The following is an 18,358-nucleotide window of genomic DNA, read 5'->3' on the forward strand; positions in this document are numbered from 1 at the left end:
AAAATCATGTAAAACATGGATGTTTTAGATTTTTTGCATATGAACGACAGGTCAAAGGGTAAACTGCTGAGAATTATAATTAAACAAATTACAAGATAGACCCACAATAGTAATAATTACAGAAGATAAGAGATTTCTATTTTTTGCGATGTACTTTTTTCCAACTCTACCACTGGCATTCTTTAAAAAGATTTTGCTTTGTGATATTTTTATAATTCATCCGTCTCGTATTTAGCAAATTCGGTGATTTTAAAGTAGGTATAATGTGCAAATATTTCAACAGATGATAGCAGAACTGAAAAAAAGTCAAAATAACTAAACTTGTCTTATCCGAATGTTTATAGTCTCTGAGTTATAGAGGTTGAAACCTCTACTTTAACGTCGGAAAAAAAATGCGGTATAAGCAAAGTTGGAACCTTTCGAGTACTTTATCCCAAAGTTTACATTGCTAGTAGTCGGTAATACTTAAGGTAATAAAAAACATAATGTAAAATCACCCTGTACAATATGAAAGCCGTAGATTATAAAGGGAAAGAAAAAATCCAAGATTTGCAGAAACTTTATTGTTAAAAATAAATCACTTTTTGTTTTTAAAATTTGAATTTCAATAAAACTAAGAAATAAAGATATAGTACAATTATTTATTTGAAGTTAAAAAGATAGTTTAAATTCTACTTTCCCCAGATGATTTTATTGGTCTTTATACAGTATGTCCCCGGATTGAGTTTACAAGAAGAAAAAAAATTTTATCTTTGATTTTACGCCAAAACTGCAAGGGAAAAACATTTTTTGCTTCACTTGAAACGAGCAAATCTGTACTTAAACCTTCATTATTCTGATTTGCTGGTTTCAGATAAAGCAAAAAATGTTTTTCCTTTGCAGTTTTGGGGTAAAATCAAAGATAAAAAATTTTTTCCTCTTGTAAACTCAATCCGGGGGACATACTGTATATTTAGATTTAATTTTTTGATTTAATTGACGAGAAACATTCGTTAAAATCAAAAATTTCTTACGGTACTCATTTCGATATTCATCCTACTTGTGCAGGAAAATTTGACTTAGCGGTCTTATAATGTAAATTACTTATATTTCATCGTTGATTTTTATTATTAAAGAAAAATTTTACGCATAATCAACACGTAATGTCAAACATTACAAATCTCAAACGAGTCTGGTGAAACGGTACACAAGTGTAATTTTAAATTTAGTTAGCGGAAACGGTAGATCTAGTAAGAATGAACACCTGTTGAAAAAATCACCAATTTGTGTTTTATGGTGAAAAAAACATTTAACAAACTAGTAAATTCAACAATAAATTAAATCTGAAAACATCGGAAACAAAAAAAACTAATAAGATGCCTACATGATGATATGAAAACTGACAGTTTTGTTTTAAAAAAAAAAGCTCAAAACAAATCTGAATTCATTTTTATGCTTAGCTGAAAGTCTACTACCCAAATCACCATTCGAGACTTAGTCCGACATTTTTGGATCACCCCGTTTATTCGTATCGTAACTTCACGTCTCAAACTAACGATTAATCATCAAATTATTATTACAAGTATTATTAATTTAATATTTGTATTATTATGTTGTATGTTATTTCTTGATGCATTTTCGTGTTATACAGATTCAATTTTACTAATTTTTAAAACAATTCTGATAAAATGGTATATTTATTGAGCTGTTAATAAAATATTTATCACTGCCGGAAGAATAAAAAGACATTGCCCTATGACACAAATTAGATTCCATGTTTATAAATACGGATATTTATTCTTATTAAAACCAAATTCTTAATTTATTAGGAGTATTTGATACAGAAATTTTATTACATTTTTTTTTAATTTCTCAAAAAATCAAAAGATGTTTGCTACATATAAATTTCATAACACAATACGTTTAGGTTATCTCTGAAATGATTACTCATTAAATATTGATAAAACAGTTCATTAGGTAGAATGGAAATTGTAAGACGGAACAAGATAAATGAATTTTTTGCCAATATCTAGACATTTGACCTTTTTGCGACTTTTAAATGTTATAACACATAAAATATTTACTTTTATTTACTAAAAACGTACATTTTACATAATAATTACGAATTTAGGAGCGTTGCACAAACTTGACTTTGATTGGCTCCTTCGTTCTGAGAATAATGTCAACAACCATGATGATAGTCTCAGGAGTATCAATGGGTTTGAGGGTAAAGTTGGCCAAAATGGCACAAATTGCAGTTTTTAGTTCTAACATAGCGAATTTTTGCCCGATGCAATTTCTTGGGCCGGCACTAAAGGGCAAGAAAGCATAAGGGTGTCTTTTTTGAACATTTTCAGGAAGAAAGCGATCGGGATCGAATTTCTCAGGATCAGGATAAATTTCAGCATTGTGATGAACATCGTAAATGTGTATAATAGCAATACTGTGTTTGGGTAAAATGTAGCCCCCAGAAGTGGTCACATCCTGTCCCAGAGTCCTGCTAATAAAGTGAACACTAGGGTACAACCTGAGTGTTTCCTTGATACACCTCTCCAAGTATTTCAAGTTTTGCAAATCATTATAAGAGGGTTTTTTACGCAAATCGCCCAAAACCTCCCTCATTTCAGCCACGATCGCCTCCTGGACTTCACTATGACTCGCTATTAACATAAGGGCGAAACCAAGAGCCGCAGCTGTGGTGTCATGCCCTTTAAACATAAAAGTGTCAACTTCCTCTCGAATACCATCATCGTCCACAATCCCCTCTTTGTGTTTGGCCGAGAGAAGCAAGTCCAACATTGCGAGTCGTTTCTTTCCCTTGTAAATTTCGTGTTCTTCGGTTGGTAGTTCAATATCTTTGAAGTTTTCCTCGCGGTGTTTGATCACCTCTCGGGTGAAGTTGTGGAGGGTTTTGGTTACTTTAAGTTCTTGGAAGTACCAAGGGCTGAAGAAGTTGAGGTAGTGGAAGATGAACCAAGGGTGGGTGAGGCGGTAGAGGAGAATTTTGCCCACGTCGTAGACGGCTTGGTAGTAGTCGATCTCTTTCTGGGTCTCGAATTTCAATTTGCTACCCATGGCCGTTTCTGGAAACGATAGAAAGGGGTCGAAGGTGGAGTCGTGTGGGGCACATACCGGCTATAGTTTTGAGGGTGAATTTGGTAATAAGGGACGAGATGCTGATGTACGACTTTGAGCACTCTTTTTTGAGGTCTTCGACCAAGTTTTCGGCTTCTTCGTTGAAGATTTGAATGAACTGTTGTAAAATGCTGAAATGGAAAGCGGGAGTTAAAATTTTGCGTCTTGTTTGCCACTTGGAACCAAAGCTCGTCAATAATCCGTCTTTTAGCCAATTGCGAAGTAAATCATAGATCTGGCCTTTCTGATTGTGGGCTGGATTTGACATTATTTGCTAAAAAGTTTTTTTACTAATAACAATTTGATTTTTTTTCAATTGGTTGATAATAACCTCGCAATCCTCCGGATTTAAAATATTTGCTGTACATTTATGCAAGGCATTAAGTTTGTAAATGGGGTAAAAATCCCTCATGGCGTCCCGCAATCTTATAAAAATCTTCTCTGGAAGAAAATTTGAAGACTTATTTCGTGTCATACTCTCTTACCTGGAGTTGTTTGGAGATAGGTCATGTTTCCGATGAGAATTCCTTTTTGGGGTGGCCCAGGAATCACAAACATTTTTATATAATTTGTAGCATGAATCTTGATCCATGCTAGGAGCTGAAACACCCCAAAAATGCCCGCAGCACAGACCAGTGTTGTCGACAAGAACATGTTTGTTAAACTAAATAACCGTTTCTTTTTGTTGATATTTTGACAAAGTAGCACATAAATACAGTAGAACCTCGTTAAGTCGAAGGAGATATTGCCAAAAAATATTCGAATTATCGAAGTTACTTTTTATATATTGTTGTATTTTAAATTTACCAAATGAACACAAAAGTTAACTTCTTATGGCATAACATACATAAATATACAAACAAAGTATAATAAAAATTTTAAATCGTATATGTATGTATATAGAGTGTCCGTTTTTCAAATTTCACTATGGAAATCTCAGTTATTATAAGAGATACGAGGTCGGAAAATTTAATGTGTCTTAGTTTTTGAATTAATGAAAATGTAATTTTCGTTTTTATTTTCAAGCGAGCGTTGTCAGAGTTACAACACTCAACTTTGGATTTTCTTATAAACGCCATATTCAATTTCTGTATTTTTGAAAAGTTTTTTTGTTTCTGATTACAACGATTCGATATGATTAAGATAAAGCGTTTTTGCGAAGAGTGCTCTGGAAAAAACGCCAACAATTTTAATTAGCTATGGTGTAAAAGATAAAAAATTCTCGATTTAAATTTTCATTTTTTGGAGTTTAGCCCTGCTCGGTTAAAGATTAATTTCTAACATAATTTTAGTTTTGAGAAATCAAGTATGCGTTGGAAATGTCTCAAAAACTTATTTTACAGTAAAGTGCCTTTTACGTGGCAAATACGACAAAAAATCATCTAAGCTTCTATTTTAAATTTCAAAATCATCCGCCAACTACGATTTTTAATTTTTGTGTTTATTTCGGAAATCAAAAAATGTTATTTTCAACAGTTCTTTAATTATGAATAAGAAAGTTTCTCACTTAAGATTATTACCCACTACTAAATAACTTTCTGTTATCTGTTACTAAAAATCATAACTATCTTGAAAAAAATTAAAAATCATAGTTGGCCAATGGTTTTCAAATTTGGTATAAAGGCCTAAATATTGCTTTTAAACTAATTTCCTTAATAACTTTTTGTCGTATTTGTCACATAAAAGTCAGAAAAATATATATTTTTTTAATTTTGATGAGATACAATTTTTCGAAACTAAAATTACTTGTGTTAGAAATTAATTTTTAACCAAGTAGGCTGAATCCCACAAAATAAAAATTAAATTTAAATGGAGGTTTTTTTTATCTTTTACTGGAGTCGTTTCACCTATCCAGGAACACATTGTATATATTTTTTTCATTTGACATAAATAAAAACTTTTATTAAAAATTGTCTAATATATTTTTCTTTTTTTTTAGATAAAGCTATCATAGTCCTTGAAATTTGACTGCGCATTAGATTAATTTTTGTATTTTCTGTTTGTTTACTCAAAATTTTTGCGCATAAAGCAAAATTGCGGGAATTTCAAAAACAATTGACTTATGGAGGTTTATAGGTGAGAGGACCGGAAATCTCTTCAACTTAAAGAGCTTCGAGATACCCAGGGAAAAATTACATTGATTTCTATTAGTAAATGCTCGAAACCACCCAATCACTTCGACTTTCGAGATATAGAGGTTCGAGTTAGCGAGGTTCTACTGTAAATAGTATTTTTGTTTTTTCTTATCGCTAGTAATCCAGGCAGATTTTTAACATAATTAGTTTGCCATCGTTTTGGATAAATCAGTGTCCTAACATTTTTACCAACAATGTTCATAACAATGGTAAAAACAGTTAACTTGCTTAAATTTATCTTATTTCTTATCTCCAGTTGTTATTTATACACTTTATGATTCGCCATGTCTCATAAAATGTTTTAAAAAGCAACCCAAAAATAAAGTTAATAACCTTTTTGATAATGTTGGATAATCGCTATCTCAGTGACTAATTAATATTGTTTGTTTATACAGGAGGTAAAATACATCAAGAGGCACTTGAAGTGTTTATCTTGCGACAACCTTGATTTTCACATAAACAATATCATTATTATTTTGTAAAAAGTTCAGTTTTACTCAGATTAAGATTGAAATAATTGTTGGAAACGTGAATTAATTATTGATATCTTTGTATTTAATATATTACAAACTTTGTTGATGATTAAATAAAAAGAAAGGAAACTCACTTCTCTAAAAACTTTTATTTCTCGTGTAGTTACAAAAATATCAAAAGTACCTATTAATTGGTGGCTACAAAATCTTTACTACTCTCTTGGTACAAATCTAATCTTGATGTCCTCTTTAGTCCTGAGCACAATATCAACAACCAACACAATGGTCTCAGGAGTGTCAACCGGTTCAAGTACAAACTTGGCCAAAATGGCACAAATGGCAGCTTTGAGTTCCAACATCGCAAACCTCTGACCAATGCAATTCCTCGGTCCTGCACTAAACGGTAAATAAGCAAACGGGTGTCTCTTCTGACTGTTTTCAGGAAGGAAACGGTCAGGATCAAATTTCTCAGGATCAGGATAAATATCAGGATTGTGATGCAAGTCATAAATGTGGATAACCGTAATGGTGTCTTTTGGGATAAGATAACCTTTGTGTGTTCTCATATCTGCCCCGAGAGCCCTACTGATAAAATGAACACTGGGGTACAACCTGAGACTCTCTTTAATACACCGTTCCATATATTTGAAATTTTGTAAATCGTTGTAAGTGGGTTTGGTATGGATGTCACCTAGAACATCCCTCATTTCCTGCAGGATGTTTTCCTGGACATCTTTGTGACACGCAATGAGCATCAAGGCGAAATTTAAAGCCACGGCTGTGGTGTCATGCCCCTCAAACATAAAAGTATCAACCTCCTCTTGGATCCCTTCATTGTCAATAATCCCGTCTTTGTTTTTGGCTGAAAGTAGCAAATCGAGCATGGCGAGTCGTTTCTTCCCCTTGTAAACGTCATGTTCCTCAGTTGGTAACTCAATATCTTTGAAATTCTTCTCCCGATCTTCGATCACTTCTTTGGTAAATTTGTGCAAAGTGTTGGTAACTCGGCGTTCTTGGATGAAATGAGGGCTAAAAATATTGAGGAAAGGTTCGATGAACCAAGGGTGGGTAATGCGGTACATCAAGATTTCGCCAATTTTGTAGACGGCTTCTTTGTACCGAATCTCCTTTTTCGTGTTAAAGTCGAGTTTGGTACCCATTGCAGTTTCTAAAATTGTGCTAAAGTAAGAGATAATCAAACTTAATAGTGGCACCTGTGATTGATTTGAGGGTAAATTGTGATATATGAGGGGTGATGTTGATGTAGGGCTTGTGACACTCTTTCCTCAACATTTCGACGAGTTGTTCGGCCTCTTCGTTAAAGACCAAAATAAACTGTTGCAAAATATTGAAGTGGAAAGCAGGAGTCAAAATCCTGCGACGCGTTTGCCACTTTTGATCTTTACTGGTCAAGAGACCCTTTTTAAGCCACTGGTGGAGCAATTTGTAAATGTAACCTTTTTCATTGTGGATCGGGTTCGATAAAACTAGCTGAAAGTTTTCCGTAGGTTTGAATTAAAAAAAAAATCTTTTACCTCGCAATCTTCTGGGCTAAGTATATTGGCCCCCATTCGGTGGACAGCAAAAATTTTATAAATTGGGTAAAAATTTTTATTAGCTTCTCTCAACCGGTTAAAAATGCCCTCTGAAACCCCTCTTGTGTTACCAACATTTGGATGATTTTTTTACCTGGAGTTGTCTGCAAATAAGTGATATTTCCAACAAAGAGTCCACTAGGAGGAGGTCCTGGGAGTTTATTCAATAAAATATAATTTTTTACATGACACTTGATCCATTTTAAAGCAAACACAGAAACAATAGCGAAAATTGTCGTAAGTATTATCGTTGAAACGAACATCGTGATTGAGCTGTAGCGGCTGCAAGTCGCAGTTTAATGAATCTCTCAAATCTACAATAACAACAACAAAGGTCAAGATTTGGTAATACATAATTGAATTGCAACAATTCCTTTTCAAAATATTTATTTAACTCGTGGAACAAATTTGATTTTTATGCCGTTTTTAGTGCGAAGTACAAGATCAACAACTAAGATTATACTTTCGGGAGTATCAACCGGTTCAAGGATAAAATGAGACAAAACTCCACAAATTGCAGCTTTTAACTCCAACATGGCAAATTTCTGGCCTATACAGTTCCTTGGGCCAGCACTGAATGGCAAATAGGCGAAAGGATGTCTCTTTTGAGTGTTTTCAGGACGAAAACGGTCGGGATCAAACTTTTCAGGATCAGGGTACAAGTCAGGATTGTGGTGCAAATCGTAGATGTGCAGATGCGTGATGGTATCTTTAGGTAACTTTAAACCATTAGAAGTCACAAAGTCCTCTCCCAACTTTCTTGAAATAAAATGCACACTTGGGTACAACCTCAAACTCTCTTTTATCGCTCTTTCCAGATATTTCATTTCTTGCAAGTCACTGTAAGTCGGTTTTCGGCGCAAGTCACCCAATATTGTCACCATTTCGTCCACAATTTGGTCCTAAAACAATATACAATTTTTTTGCCTAATTTTTTGAACAAGTCACCCACTTGGACGTTTCTGTGATTTGCGAGAAGCATAAGGGCGAAGCTTAGGGCGACTGAAGTTGTGTCGTGGCCCTCGAACATAAAAGTGTCCACTTCTTCACGAATCCCATTTTCGTCAATAGTCCTTTCTTCGTTTTTGGCAGTGAGGAGGAGGTCTAGCATCGCGAGTCGTTTTTTGCCAATGTAGACATCATGTTCTTCAGTTGGTAGTTCAATTTTTTCGAAAGTTTTTTCACGTTCAGTAATCACATTTTGAGTGAAAGTGTGGAGGGTTTTGACTAGACGTTTCTCCTTCCAACGTCGAGGACTGAAGAAATTGAGGAAGTCGTAAACAAGCCACGAGTTGAGGAGACGATAGAGGAGCACTTCGCCAATTTCCAAGATTGCTTGTTTGTATTCGAGTTGTTTTTGGGTTATGAATTCAAATTTCGTCCCCATTGCAGTTTCTTTAATTGACAAGTGAAGAAGAAATGGTTATTTGGTCCTCGTTGACTTACCTCCAATTGTTTTTAAAGTAAATTGAGTGATATGAGACGTGATCTCGATCGGTTGGTCAGATAATTGCTTAAGAGTGTCTACGAGTTTGTCAGTTTCTTCATTAAAGATTGCGATGAATTGTTGGAGGATACTGAAGTGGAAAGCTGGTGTTAGGATTTTTCGTCTTGTTGCCCATTTTTGTCCACCACTTGTCAGGAGACCTGTTCCCAACCAGTTGTGTAGAAGGTAATAAACCAAGCTTTTTTCGATATGAATCGGATTGGATAAAATGGCCTAAAAAGAAACTTTTAACTTTGCTCAAATGTTTGGTTTAAAAAAATTGCTTCAAAGTCTTCCGGCGCCAAAATACATGCAGCTGGGAAATGTAATGCTCTAAGTTGGTATACTGGGTAGTAGTCACGTGCAAATTGTCGTAATTTTTTAAAAATTCCTTCTAAAAAACCATAAATCCTTCCATGACTGATTTATTTTTATTATTTTATTACCTGGAGTTGTATGAAGATGCAACACGTTTCCAATGATTATATTGAAGTTTGAAGGACCGTCGAGTTTTCCCAGGTCGACTAATTCTATTACTACGCATTTCAATTTTTTTATAAAATAGAAAATTAGGAAGAGACTGATCACAAGAAGTGTTGTCGATGATAGCAACATTCTGACATTAACAGTTAATTTTTTCTATGTGAGATATAAGCCAGCTCCGTGGAGGTAGAAACAACTTCTGGAGGGAGCATAAGCACTGAAACCGTGCTCCCTGCACAAACACCTTTTATCATCATTTTCAAAGTACGCGCTCAAGCTTTTCCCCCACTACAAATTTGGATGCAGTGGTGTAGTCAAAGTTTTTTACATTTAGTTAACTAAATAAGTAAATACACCTCCAACTAACATTAACAATTAACACTAATACTTAAAACTACGCAAATTGTCTTAAAAAACTGTGTAAAACAAAGTTAATAAAGACAAAAATCAAAAGACAACGTGAAAAAGATGGAAACAATGAGACGCCTATGATATCAGCTGATTCAAAAAACAACTTTTGACTTGCGCACTGTTTACACATTTAAGCGGGAAATTCAGAATAGGTCATAAGAGGTGTTTGTAGCAGTAACTGTCCAGTTGTTTCTCCCTCCACGGCTAGCTCTTATCATCAACAGCGATGTAATTTATTATCTCATGTCAAAGTACAGATACGAGTATTGAGAAATAAAATAAAGAAAATATTGGAAAATTAGAGGTCAAAAAAGTTGTTAATTCATCGTGCATTTATTACGAGTATTTTCTTTTATTTTGTGATTACTAATGATTGATGAATTTATGGTTTTTTTCCACTTTATGACAATTAAAAAACGTTATATGGAGTAATTTTTATATTTTTTTAAAATTCATTAATTTCATAAAGAAAGGAACAGAGCAATTTTTCTATTTGGCACATTTTCTTGGAACAAATTTTACTTTAACTCCATTCAATGATCGCAAAACTAGATCAGTTTTCATAACTAGAGTCTCAGGTGTATCTACAGGTTCCAAAATAAACTCCTTCAAAATTCCAACAAGAACAGCTTTCATTTCAAGAATTGCAAACTTCTGTCCTATACAATTCCTCGGTCCTGCACTGAACGGAACATAAGCAAAATTATGTCTATTGAGACAGTTCTCAGGAAGGAACCGATCAGGATCAAATTTTTCGGGATCAGGATAAACCTGAGGATTATGATGCAAATCATAGATGTGCAAATGAACCATTGAACCAGCTTTCAATTTATGACCACTGTAAGTCACAATATCCTCACCCAGATATCGTGCGATAAATGGTACACTCGGGTACAACCTGAGAACTTCTTTGATGCATCTTTCCATGTACTTTAACTCTTGGAGCGATTTATAATCCAGTTTGGTGTCATTCAAAAACGTTTCTTCGATTTCTTCAAAAATACGCTCCTAGAATTGCAAAAGTGACACTGTTTTTTTTTCAAAATGGTGGTACCTGAATTTTGGGGTGACAGGCGAAACACATTAACGCAAAACAAATAGCAACAGCGGTCGTATCGTGGCCTTCAAACATAAAAGTATCGACTTCTTCTCTAATACCGACATCATCAATCAGATTTTCCTCATTTTTGGCAGTTAGTAACAAATCAAGCATTGCTAAACGCTTCCTTTTGGAATAGGAAAACTCATCTGATTTTTGCTCAACCGGTTTGAAATTTTTTTGCCGACTTGCAATTACGTTATTTGTGAAATTGTGCAAAACTTTAACAAGGTTTTTTTCCTTCCAGTAATTAGAATCGCACATGTAGACTAACTTGTTTAAAAGCCAAGGCCGGAGTAACTTATATTTCAAAATTTCGCCAATTTCTTGGATTGATTTTTTGTATTCGCGTCCAACGGAAGTTTCGGTACCAAAATTAGTACCCATTGCGGTTTCTACAAAAATAATCAAAATTCTGACTCCACACTACTTGGTACTACCTCCAATGGTACTTAAAGTGAAGGCTGAGATGTATTCAGTCACATCAATGCTGCAATTGGAGTATTTCTTTAATTGTTGTACCAGGACTTCAGTTTCTTCATTAAATATTTTTATAAATTCTTGCAAAATGTTAAAATGGAAAGCAGGTGTTAAGATTTTTCGCCTTGTTTGCCATTTGGTACCATCACTGGTCAGTAAACCGGTACCCAACCAACTGTGCAACATGTCATAACTTTTACTTTTGCTAATATGTTTCATATTTGATAAAATTGTCTTAAATTAAAGAAATTAACTCAAAATATTCAAAATTGGTACCAACCTCAAAATCGTATGGATTTACCACGTTTGCAACACTGATATGAGCAATCCAATTCTGATAAATTGGATAGTACTCCAAGCCCCATTTACGCACAGTTTTAAACATCTTTTCTGAAAAAAAATATTTTTTGGGTAAGTCCTTGTAAAGTTTAATTCTGACGTACCTGGAGGTCCATATAGGTGAGTTATGTTACCATGAAAAAAATTTTCGCACGGAGGGCCGGGCAATTGTTGTATAGACTTGATTATGGCGATGTAGTGACCCAAAGGTTTCAAGCACAGGGCCAAAACGAAGGCAATTGTGGCTAAAATTATCAACACAACGACCATTTTGGAGGTTACAGTTATTTTAAAAACATTAAGTAATGATTGTTATTGTGCTAATGTTTACATCAAACTGATATAAAGCTAGATATTTCTTTATGTGTTTCTTTATGGTTGTTGGAAAATAAGTGATTCATAGCTTTTTATGGGTAAAAGTAAAGAAATTTTTACCACAACACATAAATGCCTTTCGCTCTCGTACATAAATAGCCTTGGTTTAATTCTTGTAAGTTATTGTCACTATTCTAAATCAGATAGGTCAAGGTTTGATCAAAATAAATTCAAAGTTTGTTTTGACTAATTTATTAAGATAAACATTTGTTTTTAAAAACAAGAAATAACAATTTGAGAAAAATATTACATTTCCCTTGGTACAAATTTGACTTTTATACTGTCCTTGGTTCTCAAAACTATATCTTCGACCAGAACCACACTTTCAGGAGTATCCACAGGTTGCAGAATAAAGTTTGATAAAAGACCACAGAGGACTGTCTTCAATTCCAGCATTGCAAATCTTTGGCCTATACAATTCCTAGGTCCTGCACTAAATGGAATATAAGCATACGGATGTCTTTTGTCACAATTTTCCGGTAGGAAGCGATCCGGGTCAAATTTTTCCGGGTCCGGATAAATGACTGGATTATAATGAAGATCGTAGATGTGCAATTGCAAAATTGTCCCTTTCTTCAATTTATAACCAGTTGCTGTGACCAAATCTTTACCCAACTCACGAGAAATGTAATGTACACTTGGATAAAGCCTTAGGACTTCTTTTATGACCCTTTCCATGTATTTTAATTCTTGCAAATCATTGTAAAGCGGTTTCTTTTTTACGTCTCCTAAAACATCCTTCATTTCTTGCACAATTTCTTCTTGAACTTTTGGATGATTTGCTAATGTCAGCAGAGTGAAATTTATGGCTGCTGAAACGGTATCGTGACCTTCAAACATAAAAGTGTCCACTTCTTCTCGAATTCCTTCATCGTCGATGATCCCTTCTTCTTTCTGAGCTGTCAGAAGTAGATCTAACATTGCTAACCGTTTTTTCTTTTGGGTATTAACAGTTCCTCGATGAAAATCGTTTCGTCTTTTGGCGATAATATCATTGGTGAAGTTATGCAAAAGTCTGACTAATTTCCTTTCTTCATAAAATTTGGGACTAAAGATGTAGAAAATGGTGTAAGCTAAATAAGGTCGGAAAATTCGGTGCAACAGAATGGAAATGAGTTTGTGAAAAGCTTCTTTGTATTCTTTTGCCTGTTTGGTGTTGAAGTCAAATTTAACACCCATCGCAGTTTCTAAAAATAAATTACAATTTTTTTTTGAATGAAAATTAAAAGTTTGATTACCTCCAATAACTTTCAAAGTAAATTGAGTTACCAATGGAGTTATTTCAACAAACGGTTTTCCAACTTCCTTTTTAAGAATTTCAACCAACTCTTCCGTACTTTCATTAAAAGTCAAAATAAAGTCTTGCAAAATACTGAAATGGAAAGCTGGTGTTAGAATTTTCCGTCTCACTTGCCAATGGGTCCCATAACTTGTCAATAAACCTTTTCCTAACCATTTGTTGATCAAGTCATACGCTTTGCTCTTTTTTGAGTGTTTCATGTCGGGTAAAATAAGCTAAAATTTTTGGTTAAAATTGCATTATTTTTTTGGAGGGATTTACCGCCAAGTCTTCTGGACTCATTATGTTGGCTACGCTTACAAAAAATAACCATAACTTGTAAATTGGGTAATACTCAAGACCCCACTTGCGTAAAACATTAAAAATTTGAGCTAAAATTTTTCAAAGTGATGACAAACTTTCAAATTGTGATACAAACCTGAAGTGCCGTGTAACGGGCGCATATTTCCGAAAAATAAATTAAATTTCGGCGGTCCTGGCATTTTTTGAACATAGAATATTACCAACACCATTTCAATTAATTTTTTGAAAATGTAACAAATGACAACAACTGCCGCCAAACCTATTAACATTTTTTCTAATGCCATGTTTTACAAGTTGCTACTTTGAAATTTAAATTGTAACTGGACACTCTTTACAGACTCATAAATATAATGAATCAGTGCCATAATTGGAATTGTATTGACACAAAAATCTTATCATATTGATGTTGTATTGGTTTTATTGGTCTAAGAATGTATTTTGGTAATAATTGAACTTTATTTTGATTAGATATTCCTTTAATAACCTTTGTCTTTTGCGAACTGCAGAACGAAATGTAGAAACACAGATTTGGTCAACAACACATACCAGGTGAATAAAAAGTATGGAACCAAACGTTTTTTGCTTAAACTATTTATTTTTTGAAAAAACTAATTGATGAGTGATAAAGTACTATAAAATGCGATGATTTAACAAGAATAAAATTTTTCGAAATTTCTTTTTGTTTTTGAGTTCTACAACAAAAAATATTTTTTTAAATGGCAACCCACTATAAAATCATTTTTCTCATAAAAGCTATACTCTAAGGATTACAACTATCTGCTTTATATTTAATTTTTTCACATAAATTGCAATTTTGACAAAAAAAATCGCATAACTCAAAAACAAAACAAGATTTCGTTCTGAAAATACGATCACATTATACTACTTTAATTTATATTAATTATTATTTTCTGGAGCCAAATGATTAAAAATAAAACCGCTTGGTTCCATACTTTATATTCACCCTGTATAAATTCGGAACGCTTGTTTTTCTTTTAGTCTTTTTTTGTTTGTCAGCACCCTTTTGGGATTGAGGATAACCACCCCTAAATTAGTTTTTAACCTTTTTAGAAGAATTATATCTCGATTTTCAAAACACATCCAAAATATTTGACTAATAGATAATAGAAAAAAGGTACTGTTTAAAAGAACTTGGTTTCTGCAGAGTTCTTTTTTTTTAATTAAAATTGTTCCAAAACATAACAGTGTACACTTGTATTACATGATAGGTATGTACTCGTACTTCCAAAAGTAAAACTGTTTCCTAAGATTTATTTTAAGAATTTTAATATTTCCCAAGAGCTGTAATTTTCAAAGACGAAAGAGGTACTGCTGTACGCACCCCTAAATACAATGGTCAGAAGATAGTCGACTAAAAAAATACAGCTACAAAAAACTATGCACTTTTTCAATATTTTTAAATCAGATCGTACCGAATTATGTATTGCTAATTGTATTTTACAGGTGCAAGCTTCGTAAAATTGTGTTTGTTCATTTTTACCAAAATTTTTATTTTCAGATTTTTAAGTTTTTTTTATTTCTAAGTTTCTCTAAATTTTATTAAGATTATTCTCATAATGTTCAAGGTTTTCGCACTCTTACTTGTTTTTACAAGTTAACTACATACGTATTTATCTTTTATACAGCGTGTGTCAGAACTTGCGCCCCAGAAAAAAGTTTCAAGTAAGATAAGATACCCGGAACATGGAAAAAATGTTTAAAAAATTCTCTGTCAAAAAATTTTGACATTTATTTTTTGACATTTGACGTTTTTTTTTAATCTATTTAATGATACTGATGATCTTGTACTTATGCAGGCTGTCCCAACGGTCCGAAAAAGCTCTATAACTTGTTTACTTTAAGAGATATTGACTTTTTCTTTTTTTTTAGATTATAGCTGCGTTTTTGATGCACATTTTAAAAATATTGCGGTTTATATACAGGGTGTCCCAATATTAAAAAAACACTAAAGTTATGTTTTTTTAAATGGAATCTACTCAGTTTGATTTTATTTTTGGATTCTACGCTAAATTACAAATAACTTTTATAGAGGTTGTTTTCATTTATCTGTTATCAATTTTGATTTGTGGCGCTTTTTTACCAGAATTTTTGAAATGCAGGGGTCTGTCTAAAAATTCGTAACTTCTAAATACTTGCACACAACTTAAATTAAGTAACGCTGTTTGATTCCTGAAGGTTTGCCGCATCTTTTAAGTGTTTACTCAACAACCTGCTCAGTGGCATGTGCCTACTGCGATTTTTTAAACATGACAAATTAAAAATGTCAAAAACTCATTTTTTTCAAATGGCACCCTCTATTTATTATTGTACCAATCAAAAGATCTTTTGACAAGCTTTCCATCAATATAGGGTTTGTATAGTCCAGTGTAAAATTCTAACTTGCTATCCTAAATTAATTAAATTTCGAAAAACTTTTCTGTTTTGGACAATAAAAATCGAGTGGGCTTCTGTCATTGTTGCGATCTGTCAATTTTATTGGGAAGATTATAAGTCCCAACTCATTAACATGGTATACAGTCTTGGTGAAGCGAATCGTAATATTTTATTGGCTTAAAGAATCTACAAATAAAAATACCCAAATGCAAGACTGCCGCAAAGTGCTGCATTTAAAAAATTGTATAAAAATGTGTATAAACTGAGACCAACAACTGCGGAKGATATGAAACAAAGAATACGCGATACATTCCATTTAATAAATGCAGATATGCTAAGTCGTGTTAGACTATCTTCTAGACGAAGACTGCATACTTGTTTTGAAGAAAATGGTTATATTTTTGAGCATCTGTTATAAAGAAAATTGTAAAATAGCTTTAATGTTTTGTTTTTTTTTATTTGTTATTGTTTTTACATTTTTCTTCTAAATTGTGTTAATACTGAGTTTGCGATATGTTAGATTTTGCCTAATTTTCTCTGTAACTCAATTGTGGACAATATTGTACATTTTCTTGCAGCAAAGAATTTCCAATTCTATACTTTTGTTTATTTTCTGTGCTAATTTTTTGTGCATAAGGCCCACTCGATTTTTAGTGTTCGAAACAGAAAAGTTTATCGAAATTTAGTTAATTTAGGATAGCCACTTAGAATTTTACACTAGACTAAACAAACCTTATATTCATGGAAAGCTTGTCAAAAGATCTTTTGATTGGTGCAATAATAAATAGTAGGTGCTATTTGAAAAAAAATGAGTTTTTGACATTTTTAATTTGTCATGTTTAAAAAATCGTAGTAGGCGCATGCCACTGAGCAGGTTGTTGAATAAACACTTAAAAGATGCGGCAAACATTCAGGAATCAAATGGCGTTACTTACTTTAACTTGTGTGCAAGCATTTAGAAGTTACGAATTTTTAGACAGACCCCTGCATTTCAAAAATTCTGGTAAAAAAGCGCCACAAATCAAAATTGATAACAGATAAATGAAAACGACCTCTATAAAAGTTATTTGTAATTTAGCGTAGAATCCAAAAATAAAATCAAACTGAGTAGATTCCATTTAAAAAAACATAACTTTAGTGTTTTTTTAATATTGGGACAGGGTATATAAACCACAATATTTTTAAAATGTGCATCAAAAACGCAGCTATAATCTAAAAAAAAGGAAAAGTCAATAACTCTTAAAATAAACAAGTTATAGAGCTTTTTCAGACCGTTGGGACAGCCTGTATGTTTTTTTTTTTATTGTTATTTAGTGAAGATATAAAAATTTTGCTACAAAGCCACAAATAACATTAAACATAGTTACAATTTAGGATATAGCTTCCTTGTTTCTCCTTCTAATAGCCCGTATCAAAAAAATTGGAAATTTATTTTTCTAAAAGTAATAAATAGAGTTAAAGTGCAAAATTTTTAACTCTCATAATTTAGAAATTTTGTTCCTTCTATCTTACCTTACATGGCATTTTTCTCTGGGGAGCGAGTTCTGGCGCATCCTGTATACAAGTGAACCAAAAGTAACTCACAAAATTCATATTTGTGTTATGAGCAAAGACCGGATTTTTTGCATTAAAAAACATAATATTTTGCAATAAAAACGAGATATTTTGCACTTTTTCGCATTAAAAAAACACACGTTTTATAACTAAATTTTTATTGTCATTTCATTACTATTATTAATTTTCATCAAAAATTGCAGAGTTATAATTTATAATAACATGCTTTTCAAGATGCTCTGAAGTAAAATTATGACGTCTATCAGTCAGCAATCGTTTGTATGTATGTTGAAAAATTTTTTTCATTTTCTGTACTGGTAAGTAGAGCAAAAGTATAAGAAGCTAATAAATTTGGATCTTTTACTTTAAATTTGGATCTTTTTTTTTTAAGTTTCATTTTAAAGGGAACCATTTTCAACTGCTTCATTTATTGATTTCGTAATTTTTTTTTTTGTTAAATTTGCAATTTCTTGCAAAATAATCGAATTTTGAATTATTTTGCACTATAAAATTTGGTTCCTGGAATCAACAACTTACGGTTTACGCTGTCTTCAAATTTGGTACCTGTATTAATTCGCAAAATGAGTTTACCAGTGCAAGGAAATCCGGTCTCTAGTTATGAGTCATTTTTCAAAAAAATCCTCAAACGAGTCGATTTTATTTTTATAAAGGCTACATTTTGACAGAATTGTGACATTTATGACCTCATTGGATTTTGAGTAATGATGTCATCATTAATTTTTTTAAATGGCAACCAACAATTTTGTTGACAGTTTTTGGTAATGGGTACAATAGGGAGCATAAAATTTTGGTAGGT

General features: G+C 32.8%; 4 protein-coding genes across 5 annotated transcripts; all 4 read right to left on the minus strand.

Moving 5' to 3' along the window:
* Positions 1 to 889: 889 nt before the first annotated feature.
* LOC123008301 (cytochrome P450 4C1-like) lies at positions 890 to 3,768 on the minus strand. 2 transcript variants are annotated; one of them, XM_044404093.1, is made up of 4 exons: positions 3,600 to 3,768; positions 3,446 to 3,555; positions 3,112 to 3,388; positions 890 to 3,062 (listed from the first exon to the last, which is right to left on the minus strand). In XM_044404093.1, exons 1-4 carry the CDS (start codon positions 3,766 to 3,768, stop codon positions 2,107 to 2,109), a joined length of 1,512 nt encoding a protein of 503 aa, XP_044260028.1. In that variant the 3' UTR covers positions 890 to 2,106. The 2 variants fall into 2 exon arrangements, with proteins under 2 accessions (XP_044260028.1, XP_044260038.1); XM_044404103.1 differs by lacking the exon at positions 3,446 to 3,555 and having other exon boundaries at positions 3,112 to 3,245; positions 3,600 to 3,757.
* Positions 3,769 to 5,856: 2,088 nt separating this feature from the next.
* LOC123015843 (cytochrome P450 4c3-like) lies at positions 5,857 to 7,711 on the minus strand. The gene is made up of 4 exons (XM_044415858.1): positions 7,412 to 7,711; positions 7,258 to 7,367; positions 6,937 to 7,213; positions 5,857 to 6,890 (listed from the first exon to the last, which is right to left on the minus strand). Exons 1-4 carry the CDS (start codon positions 7,578 to 7,580, stop codon positions 5,935 to 5,937), a joined length of 1,512 nt encoding a protein of 503 aa, XP_044271793.1. The 5' UTR covers positions 7,581 to 7,711; the 3' UTR covers positions 5,857 to 5,934.
* LOC123010323 lies at positions 7,688 to 11,957 on the minus strand. Its single transcript, XM_044407131.1, has 11 exons — positions 11,720 to 11,957; positions 11,557 to 11,666; positions 11,237 to 11,510; positions 10,752 to 11,191; positions 10,198 to 10,705; positions 9,484 to 9,518; positions 9,250 to 9,442; positions 9,088 to 9,197; positions 8,764 to 9,037; positions 8,270 to 8,712; positions 7,688 to 8,219 (listed from the first exon to the last, which is right to left on the minus strand). Exons 1-11 carry the CDS (start codon positions 11,883 to 11,885, stop codon positions 7,704 to 7,706), a joined length of 3,069 nt encoding a protein of 1,022 aa, XP_044263066.1. The 5' UTR covers positions 11,886 to 11,957; the 3' UTR covers positions 7,688 to 7,703.
* Positions 11,958 to 12,172: 215 nt separating this feature from the next.
* LOC123010175 (cytochrome P450 4C1-like) lies at positions 12,173 to 14,129 on the minus strand. The gene is made up of 4 exons (XM_044406878.1): positions 13,709 to 14,129; positions 13,552 to 13,661; positions 13,229 to 13,505; positions 12,173 to 13,177 (listed from the first exon to the last, which is right to left on the minus strand). The coding sequence occupies exons 1-4, from the start codon at positions 13,875 to 13,877 to the stop codon at positions 12,237 to 12,239; spliced, it is 1,497 nt and encodes a 498-aa protein (XP_044262813.1). The 5' UTR covers positions 13,878 to 14,129; the 3' UTR covers positions 12,173 to 12,236.
* Between the last annotated feature and the right edge of the window lie 4,229 nt (positions 14,130 to 18,358).

The sequence above is a fragment of the Tribolium madens genome, unplaced genomic scaffold (genome assembly GCF_015345945.1).
Source record: "Tribolium madens isolate multiple individuals breed KSU strain unplaced genomic scaffold, Tmad_KSU_1.1 Scaffold_19;HRSCAF=116;Tcas5.2_LG9, whole genome shotgun sequence".
NCBI classification, from domain to species: domain Eukaryota; kingdom Metazoa; phylum Arthropoda; class Insecta; order Coleoptera; family Tenebrionidae; genus Tribolium; species Tribolium madens.

Bases quoted from the DNA above. Each gene is read 5' to 3' on its own strand.
- LOC123015843 (XM_044415858.1), bottom strand. From the start codon at position 7,580: ATGTTCGTTTCAACGATAATACTTACGACAATTTTCGCTATTGTTTCT. The intron at 7,368-7,411 runs GTAAAAAAATCA...GAGGGGTTTCAG, and splicing joins TTATTTGCAGACAACTCCAG to AGGGCATTTTTAACCGGTTG. The intron at 7,214-7,257 runs GTAAAAGATTTT...GAAAACTTTCAG, and splicing joins TTAGCCCAGAAGATTGCGAG to CTAGTTTTATCGAACCCGAT.
- LOC123008301 (XM_044404093.1), bottom strand. From the start codon at position 3,768: ATGTTCTTGTCGACAACACTGGTCTGTGCTGCGGGCATTTTTGGGGTG. The intron at 3,556-3,599 runs GTAAGAGAGTAT...ATTTTCTTCCAG, and splicing joins CTATCTCCAAACAACTCCAG to AGAAGATTTTTATAAGATTG. The intron at 3,389-3,445 runs GTTATTATCAAC...AAAACTTTTTAG, and splicing joins TAAATCCGGAGGATTGCGAG to CAAATAATGTCAAATCCAGC.
- LOC123010323 (XM_044407131.1), bottom strand. From the start codon at position 11,885: ATGGTCGTTGTGTTGATAATTTTAGCCACAATTGCCTTCGTTTTGGCC. The intron at 9,198-9,249 runs GTAATAAAATAA...ATGGTTTTTTAG, and splicing joins GCATCTTCATACAACTCCAG to AAGGAATTTTTAAAAAATTA. The intron at 9,038-9,087 runs GCAATTTTTTTA...GTTTCTTTTTAG, and splicing joins TGGCGCCGGAAGACTTTGAA to GCCATTTTATCCAATCCGAT.
- LOC123010175 (XM_044406878.1), bottom strand. From the start codon at position 13,877: ATGGCATTAGAAAAAATGTTAATAGGTTTGGCGGCAGTTGTTGTCATT. The intron at 13,662-13,708 runs GTTTGTATCACA...GAAAAATTTTAG, and splicing joins CCCGTTACACGGCACTTCAG to CTCAAATTTTTAATGTTTTA. The intron at 13,178-13,228 runs GTAATCAAACTT...ATTTATTTTTAG, and splicing joins TACTTTGAAAGTTATTGGAG to AAACTGCGATGGGTGTTAAA.